Here is a 10,834-nt window from a genome sequence, read left to right as displayed (position 1 = left end):
GTAGCTCATCTGTTTCAGAGGAGAACACAGGAGAGATCCTGATTGAATATGACAAGAACAGAGGTCAGAAGTTCTAGTGATTTTATACCTGATGACAACCAGTAAAACCTGTTGGGTAACCACTGAAATCTCTATTATTAAATCTCTAATAAAATTCACAGTTAATATACAGTGTCCTTATAACGCAGTGATAGATTTTTTAGCTTACAGCTGTTGAATATTGATTGATTAATTCATTCTTATATGATTCATGAAGATGTGTTGAAATATAGTCTCAGTTAAAGTTGTATGCAAAGTTTGATGTCAACACCATCAGGTTGGTAAAATGTGTTAGAAATGAAAATTAAAAAAAAAAAAAAAAAATACTGTTGTTCATTAGTTTGATATACATAATTAACATGTTAATAACAATAGTGTATTCTGTCAATTTTAGTGCTTTTAACAATTTTCCCCTTTTTAATAACCATTAAAAAACAGTGATCATTCATTATAAAACTCATGTCATGAGGTTGAAATACACAGAACCGAATTTTAAATAATAGTGGAGATCCCAAAGTTATATCTCAGGCCAAGTTTGAATGAATTGTGTATAAAAATGATGCAAAATCTGACGGGATGGTACAGCCATCAAAAGTCTTCTAATCGTCATTTGTGTGTGTGTGTGAGAGAGAGAGAGTGAGAGAGAGGGAGATTCATTCTTTACAGGTCAAACTTTAATGATATTAAAATAATGAATAACCAATATTTCCCCTCCTTCAACCCTCCAGGACATCTATGGAGCTGTGTGGTCCCAACATGAGTGAGAGTGGAGGCTCTCTGTGCCAGGTGAAGCAGCTTCCCTGCCACAGCGTCCCCCTTTGTCGCCTGCAGGCCGGTGGACATCACATGCACAACCTCCCCCACCTCACCCACCCGCCGTGGGCCAACCACCCAGCCCCAGCCGTCGTCTCCAGCCCGGCTGTGGCCGTCCGACACAGGGTAAATGGAGCCACGGCGGCCAGCTGCAGCGGCCCGGACTGCACGGCCTCTAGACTGGAGGAGGAGGTGGCACTGGCCCGGGGTACCTCCAAAGGGAAGGTGGTGGTGACAGGAGGAGGGGGATATTTTGGGTTTAGGCTGGGGAGGGAACTGGCCCGTCAGGGGCTGTCAGTGATCCTTCTGGACATGAACAAGCCTCCCTGTGATGTCCCTGATGGTGCAATCTTCTATCAGGTATGGGACAGTGGAGAGGGGCCTGACTAAGTCCTGCTGTGTCTTTATAAATTTCCTCTATATTTCTGTTTTTCCAGTTTTTCCTGCATTTCACCCAATAACTTTGCCCCTCAGTGATTTAGTACCAGCCAATACTGTTACAGTCCAATTGTATAGGACACACAACAGTGACAATGGTTACGCAGCCATACAGTTGTGTTTATTTCTTTTTCTCTGGCATATGGCAAATAACACTGTCCCTTCACTTGTAACATTTTATAAAATTTTTGCACAGACAAGCTGCCATCTAAAGTAAAGGCCTAATACCTGCCTTATGGTTTGATTGATAAACATCTGACTTGGTGAACAAAACTGCAATTTTTGTCACACCTTCAGAAATATTCTTCTCAACCGTAATTCACAATTATACAGAATGTGATAGGTGTATTCACCCTATTCATTTGCAATGAGCTAACTCTACTACATGTTAATTAATATCCTGTTACTTAGTACATCTTCCTTCACGCCCTATGGGGGTGGGGGGTTCTCACTGAAAAGTCAGTTTTCTAGTCTTGTTTTAGTTTTTAGTTTTTAAATTATATTAAAAACTTTTATTCTAGTCTTTTATTTAATATTCACATTTTCAAATAGAGAAAACTCAAATGGAACCTGACTGTAAATTCACCCCCACTGACCGACACTGATACATATATGGGACCAAATATTTATTGTCTCACATTAAACATGCAAAATATTTTTCTTAGTTTTTTAATTTCTGCCTTTTTGCAGTGAAAACTGGTGCACTGAATTACACAGTACAATATACTTACACTGCTCCCCGCAGACTTAAAATTGACTCTAGTGTTACCTTGCATCAGCCAGTATCAGTCTGTGTGCTGGCTGGAAACAGACACAGGTGAGTGATCCGCCTCAGAGTGCCAGCTGCTGACTGGGTCAGAGAGGGTGGAGACATGATTCAGGTTTCACCTGCAGGCCTCATGGCACACTTACCTTAATTATAACTGTCCTTTCATGAGATAGTTATTGATGTATTGTGACACTTAAACTGCTAATGCTGTTTTGAGAATACACAGTAAATGTACTACAAGTCTTAATAACAAATCATTGTCATGGTTAAAATCAATAATTTACTATCACTGGACCACTTTATGTCTTCTCTTATGGATGGAGGTCAAAGTCCGACAGATGTCTGCAGAGTTGGTTTAATTAACTGAAGGTAATTCTCTCTTTCTCAGAGTGACATTCGAGACTATCCTTCCCTCTATAAAGTGTGTGAGGGAGTCGACTGTATATTCCACACAGCGTCTTACGGCATGTCCGGACCAGAACAGGTGACTTCCCTTCATGTGTTCTGTAGCAGCTTCTCACCACTCGATCATTCAAACAAAAGTCCGAGAGACAGAGGTTCTAAAAATAGACAAATTTCATTGAATATTTAAGTGCTGCAAGGTCTGAACTTATATTATCTTTAAGGAGATGTAGCCTACAGAATTCAAATGTTATTGAGTGCATGATTACTTAAGCTTAATAATGTACTTACTGTAAGTAGTTCTCTGGAATATATATATATATATATATATATATGTATATATTATTCCGCACATTCTTCTTCCTTGTCAAAACCTGGCACCTACATTGATGCAAATTCAGCTGCTAAAAGTTTTGTGGGAGATTCAGGTGTGTTATGCTAGTAGCGGCTAATGTTATCGCAAGCAGAGAAGATTTTGTAGTCCTCAAGCCAGAGCTGACAACCTTTTTTCAACATAATGACAGACCACTGACTGTTACTGATGAGATTTATGTTATCATAGTTTGTACCTGACTGAGACTTTATTGCACCAGAAAATAAAAATAAGGAATGTGTAGGTTTCCAGTGAACAAAGCCGTAGCCTAATGCTCAAATCAGTCTCTACTTCTTAATCCACTTCGAAAAAAAATATAAATCCACTTCAAAATATCCACAGGACCACTCCGTAAAGTTGAGCTGTTTACTTCAACACAGAAGAAAATAATATTACAGAACGATATCCATTTCCAAAGGTATTATCAAATTCGAGTGACAAAAAGAGAAGTCAAAAAACTGTGTGGCTCCACTCTCTGCTTGCCTAACCTACCTGATCTCACTCCCCTCCCCTCCCCTCCCTGAACACCAAAGCACTTCAGGTGTGAAGTAATTAAAAGCGAGAACCTTATTCCTTTATACTCCAAACGTAACAAATGAAATTCTATATATTTTAAACTCTTCACACACCCATTTTATTGACATAGACAAACAATTAACTTACATTGTGGTAAATATTGTAAATATGAACTGTAAATAATTCAACCTGTAAATAATGTAAATAATCCTTAAATTTCTTTTATCAATTACTATATATTATTGTTATTCCATATATGAAATCAAATCAATTTGTCCAACATCAATTAACTGCATTTAGGCTCCTACAGGATGTATTATCTACAGTATAAGAAAGGGTGTAGTTATGAAGTGACATTTTTCTGTCTTTCTCTTTGCCTCCAGCTGCGGAAAGAGCAGGTGGAGTCAGTCAACGTTGGAGGGACGAATAATGTTATAAACGGTAAGAATATATACAGTCGCTGTCATTCTCAACACCATGCAACTCACATGTGTTGTCATAGATCAATGAAATGATTGCTGAGACTCATTTGGACACTGAAAATACTTAAGATCCCCTCAAAATTTGCTTCCAATGGGCAACAAAGTCCACAATGTATTCCAGTGTTTATCTGAAGTTAATATGAGGCTTCAACGATCTGAGTTAGACAAGTTACTCTTTTTGTTAAGTCTTTCCACTGCAGCTCAGCAACAAAGCAGTGCCCAAAGACTTTACCTTTGGATGATATCCATTTGATTTGATAAATCCTGGCTGCTTTTTTTTGTTGTTGCACAGACTGAAGGCACATTCAGAAAGTTTATTTTTAATCTGCACACCACCTTTTATTGTACCAGCATTTAATGTGCTGTATTTCAGTCTGTAAGGAGAGGAGCATCCCCCGGCTGGTGTACACCAGCACCATCAACGTGGTGTTTGCGGGGAAACCAATTGAGGATGGTGATGAGGATTCGGTGGCGTACGTGCCCCCCGACGTGGTGGGTGAAAAGGATAGGACCAACTGTAGCGTTACTAACAGCAGATTTTTACCCATAAATTATTCTAAATGTCGCATCCACTAATTTAGCACCAAATGTTGGGATGAACTGTTTGTGTCTTTCTGTTCCAGCACATTGACCATTACTCCCGAACTAAAGCGATTGCAGAGCAGATGGTCCTCTCAGCCAACGGATGCTCCCTGAAAGGTGTGAAACGATCTGTATGTGTGTGTGATGACGGCGTAATCACAGGGTTACATGAAAAGTGTGTAATCACAGGAGACCGCAACTTTATCGTTCGGTTTCTGTGTAATAAATGTTTTTGTGTGTTTGTTTGAAATGGCGACAGCGGGAGAGACTGAGTCAATGGTAGCTATGGAAACTCGGCGTGCAGTCCAATACAGGCAGTGACACCGGTTTCATTTTAGAGCTGGACAAAACAGTACCAAAGAGTGCAGCAGTCATGTGACGCCAGAAATAATGTCTCTCTCTCCCTCACACAAACACACACACACACACACACACACACACACACACACACACACACACACACACACACACACACACGCAATCTTCTAATGCATTGTAATGGGTTTTATGTCAGACTGCGGGCTTTACATTAACAGGTGTGAAGCCTCTCACTCCCTCCTTCAGTGTAACCCTACATCCTATCAGTGACCATCACCTTATACATTCAATCAAGCTTAGAGCAGGGAGATGTCTCATTATATGCTGCAGGTTAAAGTTGATGTATCTGTGACAGGAGGATGCGGTTTAGGGTTTTTTTTCCACTGACATAAAGAGATAAGACATTTAGTCGTTCTCTACTTTTGTACTATTTTAAGGTAGTTTGTACTTTATTTGATTTTATCCTACTTTATACTTCTGCTCTACAACATGTCAGTAGGGAATATTGTACTTTTTACTCCACTAGATTGATGTGAGAACTATAGTTAGTTTTCAGATTAAGATTTTCCATAAAAAAAAACATGTGATTATCTTATAAAATTACGATGCATCATTAAAAGACCAGTAGTTTCCAACCTTAGTGAAATTGTACAAAAAAAAGCAGTTGAGGCCTCTTGTTACATATTTTAGATGTGACTGAGTGATGGTTGCATTTAAATACACTGTCCAAATAGCTACAGTTCCAATATGTCAAAAAAGTAAATATTAAAAATTAACTTTTTAAAAATGAATATAAATATGTGAAGCACTACATTGTTTTTTGTCTTTACTACTCTGTGTCTCTTTTTAGTGCATCAATGTTAACTATCAAATCAGAGTAACAAAGTAATCATGATATACTGTATCACTCAGGGCATATTTAGAGAAGGTTTGTATCTTGTGTCTTTTAAAGGAGGAGAACTGCTGCAGACCTGTGTCCTGCGACCGTGTGGCATTTATGGACCAGAGGAGAGGAGACATCTTCACAGGGTGATGGTGAGGGACTGACACAAAGAAATACTTATATATTGTCTTATCATAAAGATAAATTTCTTTTGTGTTGGCACTGGGAAAAAAGAGGAAAATCTTGCAGCGTCTGAAGCCTCCCTGGCAGAGTGTGGTCCAGCCTGAAGTGTTTACATTATTCATGGAGCTCTCCAGGCATCCAGTTACAGCTTCCTTTTCTTCCAGTCTTTCCTCTACGAGGCACCAGTTTGGGGTTTATCGTCGGCCAAGTGGCCACGAGGGCTGACTTTAATATTCAGCAGGTCAACCTGATTCTCTAGTCTGGGGTTAATTTGTACAAAGATGTGTCTACTTATTGTTCCAAATCATTAGAATACCATACATTTTGATATTTAGGACATTAATTTTAGTAGTAAAAAAGTTAAAAAGCTGCCAGGAACCCAAAACACATAAAAAAATGACACAGGAGCCTATACAAATGTACAAATCATTAGTAGCAATAATCACTGAAAATATAATTGCAGAACACTTTTCTGTTGTAAAATATATTGAACAAAGGGGTAAAGATGCTTCACACTTGCTTGGGTAAATACTGTTGCTTTGTAACTTGATTTCAATGACATCTCTTAGTGTGTTTTATCTCTCAGCTGCTGAACAGCTATGCTAACATCCCTGGATGTTGTGAAGATGAATAACATGAACTATGTTGTTTCTTGCAGGAGTGAACTTTAATTTAAGTTTGACAAAAGATGAAGTAAAAGGTGGGAAAATGTTCCCTGTCATAGATTAACACAAGCACAGTGTGAAAACCAAATAGGCATGTATCAAACCCAGTCGTAGGAAACAAATCTACAAATGTTTGCTTTAAAAGAGTTATATGCTGATGATATAAAACATGCTATATTCATTTAAGACTCAGTTTTCTGCTCTAACCTGTCATTGGTTAAAGTATTATTTTAAGGTTAATTCTCATTTATTAACAGAAAGAAATGTTAAAATCAGAAGCAAAAAAACACATTTGGCACATGAAAACTGTCCACTTTCTCTCCTCCATCTCTCTTTGTCTCAGGTGAACGTGGAGCGGCGGTTGTTCAGTTTCAGGTTCGGGGACCCCCAGGCCAGGATGAACTGGGTACACGTAGACAACCTGGTGCTGGCTCACACTCTGGCAGCTGAGGCTCTCACACTGAAGAGGAGCTGTGCTGCTGTGAGTCACACCCACAGATTCATGTGATCACACCACTTTGAACTATAAAACCACACAGGGTCAATCAGGCATTAACAGATTATTCCTAAATCTTTTTATATTTACCTAATCAGTAACCACTTAATGACTTGAAAACTGATTAAATTTAACTGAAGGCCGCCGGATAAAAGATGAGTAGTGGTTGTCTTTATCAACTATTCTGTACAAGAATAGAGACCAAAGATGGGTTGAGTAACAAATTCTTTTCTGTTCTTTTGCAGAGTGGACAGGTCTATTTCATTAATGATGGAGTTTCAGTCAATCTCTTTGAGTGGCTGACACCTTTGGTGAGTTAAAGGATAAGGCTGTTGATAATCTGTGTTTTCCTTACTGTCTCCCGTGGAGACACCAAAACCAACAATTAACTGCTTCTGTTAACAAGTGTTGTATGTAGCTTATTTCTCTGTGCCATAGATCTCCATTGTTGTCCAATAAAAAACCAAACATTCAAAATCCCATTTTGCTGCTGGAAATATACTCACTAGAACACCAGATGTGTGTTAATCCGCAGTTGAAAATAGTCCCCATCAAAAGCACTACTGATGCCATTTTTAGTAACAATTGCTAAAAAAGCTGTGTGTTTTAGAAAATTACTGAGACTTTATCTATATATTGTGAACTATTTTGAAAGATTTACATCCTCAGTAGAAATGAGTGGATTTGGGGCTACAGAGTGTTACAGAGAGCATTTGTCTTATAAAATTTCAAAGGTATTTACAGATGAATTGAAATGTATTTAGTCAAAACTAAGCTGAATTTACCTCACTTTGTTTTACTTTTTCGATCGCAGTTTGAAAAGCTGGGCTACAGCAGACCATTGATAAATCTCCCTGTTTCACTGGTCTATTCAGCAGGTAGTGCTCCTCCTCAAAAGTGTGCTTCTTTTAAACATCCTTTATGCCATAATGTTTTTGAATGTTTGCCAAGTTGTTACTACCACTGACTATATATGTTTATCCTCTGTGTCAAGCCATCCTGGTGGAATACTTGCATGTAGCTCTAAGGCCGGTGGTAACAGTGCCTCTACTTTTTACCAGAAGTGAGGTAATTATTCTTCCTCCTGTCTGTGTCTTTAAAACATTTTTTTGCTTGTCGGGCTTTCAATGGATTCTGGGGATCTTGCCTTTTCTGCTCCTGAGCATGTTTTTAATCCAGTTTTTGAAATGTCATATGTCATTAGTTGTCTGACCTGAATGAACTCTGTTTGAGATACATTATAGATCATGAAGATGTGAGTGTTTAGTGTTTGAGAATGCATGCATGACTAAATGAAAGTATGCCTTGTGTGTGTTGGAGATTTAGTTACCTTCTCACTAATGAGTAGATTCTTGTTTAAGTCTCTCCCACAGCAGTGAAGACAGACTTCATTAGGTATTTTCCTATCTGCCCCCCCCCCCTGCTCTCCCCTCCCTTGTCTGACGCTATCTCTTGTACATGAATTATGGAAAACAAAAGTGAGTCTTGAATTATTAAAATTATTAGCAGATAACAAAATCTCAAAGCTCTCATGGTCACTGGAAATCCTTTAATACTATTTGTTGATCTGTAGCTCTATTAAAACACAGTAATTATACTGTATCAGGCTGAGGGCCTTTACGATGCATGCCAAGGAGCCTCCGTCGCGGCCTGTAAGGTCCTCATGAATGAGTGATGAGGCAGAAACCAAAGCTGAGTGCCGAGGGCCTGCACCTGGAGCTCATGCTGTCAGACAGCTGCTGGCTGGGGGATGGATGATTGTCCTGTGAATAAAACATAAACTGCTGTGGGTCAGAACAGGAAGTTCAAGATGAAGTTTACAGGAAGTGACCTCAGTACGGTGGCTGTTGTCATGGTGAGTGGAGTCGGGCAACCGCTCAGCTGGGCTCAAATGATCCTGTCAACTCTCAGGTGAAACCATTGCAAGGCATGCAGAGGACTTTTTCCTCTCTTGCATAAATTCCAGCTCTATAAATACATAGTGAGAGATGCAGTTTCAAATGTCATATCAACTAAAATGTAAACACTGCAGAGAGCTGCACCAAGGTTCAGTGCTCAGCTGTCTTGTCTTGGCGTGTTCAATAAGTTTAAAAGATAAGTCTGGTGATATTCTATATTATTCATATCCCACAAAAAGATCAAAACCATCCTATAAATAAAGTACTGTTTGTGTATCCACAGCCATATACATATCATAGACCAGAGATATACTTGCTTTTTAACCACGGGTAATTGTTCACGTACTTGCCTTTGTACTACATGCGTTACTGACCGTATAATCCTAGAGGGCACACCAGAGAGCCCTGATCGGATACAATGTATGATGTAATCAATAAACATGCCAACACTCGAGGAGGTTACTATTTTGGTAATTCTGAAATCATAGTCTTAATTTCTAAGGATGTTCATGACTAACTCTCAAAACCAATGCAGGATACTTGAGGCAGTCATAATGCACACATGGACATGCAGTTAAAAGCGAGTATACATTAGCTTTACTCCTTTTTGTACAAGACCTTTTAAAAACATAATTGAACCACAATGTTGCACTGTGTGACATTTTACTTACCATAAACACAGGAACTGTTTATTTTGATGTGATCGCATCCTCACCATCCTGCTGCTGTAAATAATCACCAATAATCAGTAGGGCATCAAATGTGTATTAGTCCACAGCTCAAAATAGTCCCAAACACCAATGCACCCTGTGGTGGATGGAGTGCTTGTAGTGTTTCTAAATGTGACGTTATACTGGTAGATACAGCAGCTATGCACGAGGCATCATACAAGAGATCTCTGAAGATATTTTGTAAAAGGTGTGTGCTGACTGAAGCAGTTTTACATCATAAGAGAAGTGACTCTCGGGAGGATGGAATGCAGGAAAATTGCTTTAAAGAACTATTCTTCTCTCACCGTCGTCTGTTTGAGCTCTTTAATCGCTGAGTGTACTTCACATGCAGATACCTTATCCCCGGGCAGTAAGAAGATGCAGTAACCGGAGGCATCCATCAGTCACATGCTATCACACTGTAAAACCAAATTTGCCAAATTGAGGTTAATCTGAACCATTAGCCTGGCAGAATGTCCTTTAACTTTGTCTGTTGGCCTGGCCTTCTCTGCATCAGCTGAAGAGCTTCATATAGATGATTTCTGTTGTGATAAAAACTTATGTGAAATTATAAACGTATCATCCATTGCAGGTTAGGAACATTGCAGTAAGCCACACTTTCAAGATCGACAAGGCCCATCGAGAGCTGGGTTACTGTCCGAAGCCGTACAGCCTGGCAGACTCTGTGGAACAGTACCTGAAGTCCCAAAAGCCTTGCTCCACCTCACCTTTTTTCAACCTCTCCTGGACCTCACAGCACCTCATCCTGCTGCTGCTGATGGGTCTCATTATGGTGCTACTAATGTTATCCTGCATATTCTGTCAGAACTAAACAATTTTTGCAGTACTGGATGGATGGCTGCACTATAAGCTGTCTCAGGTATTGTAATTTAAAATAAGACACTTCACTTGTTTGTTAGGAAATAAATTGTTTTGCTTCTTTTTTTTTCTCATGAAGGTGATGGTTTATTCTCACCACAGATGACAGATGTAATAGAATATGCCCTAAAATAAGTTTTCAAAGTTCAAAGTTATGGAATAGCCCTTTGATGTAAGTACATGTATTATCTCTCCACCTTATTGACATTGGTATATGTGTATCTAATTTCAAAATGATGAAATTACCGGGCTGCTGAAAAGTATTAAACTTGAGTTGTGTTGTCTACAGTTGAAGTTACTATGATTTCATTAAAAGGAAAAAATACATAGCTTTGTATTACAGATATTCAAATTTTAATTGATTGTATGTAAAGCATGTTACCAGTTT

General features: G+C 39.0%; 1 protein-coding gene across 1 annotated transcript; it reads left to right on the top strand.

Moving 5' to 3' along the window:
- The first annotated feature begins 762 nt into the window (after nucleotides 1-762).
- Nucleotides 763-10,813, top strand: sdr42e2 (short chain dehydrogenase/reductase family 42E, member 2). Its single transcript, XM_023423251.2, has 11 exons — nucleotides 763-1,212; nucleotides 2,448-2,543; nucleotides 3,734-3,791; nucleotides 4,206-4,324; nucleotides 4,456-4,531; nucleotides 5,685-5,767; nucleotides 6,807-6,944; nucleotides 7,205-7,270; nucleotides 7,774-7,837; nucleotides 7,954-8,027; nucleotides 10,160-10,813. The coding sequence occupies exons 1-11, from the start codon at nucleotides 775-777 to the stop codon at nucleotides 10,397-10,399; spliced, it is 1,452 nt and encodes a 483-aa protein (XP_023279019.1). The 5' UTR covers nucleotides 763-774; the 3' UTR covers nucleotides 10,400-10,813.
- The last annotated feature ends 21 nt before the right edge of the window (nucleotides 10,814-10,834 follow it).

Source organism: Seriola lalandi, unplaced genomic scaffold (assembly GCF_002814215.2).
Source record: "Seriola lalandi dorsalis isolate HSWRI2012SDOR001 ecotype SW California unplaced genomic scaffold, Sedor1 jcf7180002054690, whole genome shotgun sequence".
In the NCBI taxonomy this organism is placed as follows: domain Eukaryota; kingdom Metazoa; phylum Chordata; class Actinopteri; order Carangiformes; family Carangidae; genus Seriola; species Seriola lalandi.
Note: the sequence above shows the minus strand (reverse complement) of the source record. Positions and strands in the feature narration are given on the sequence as shown.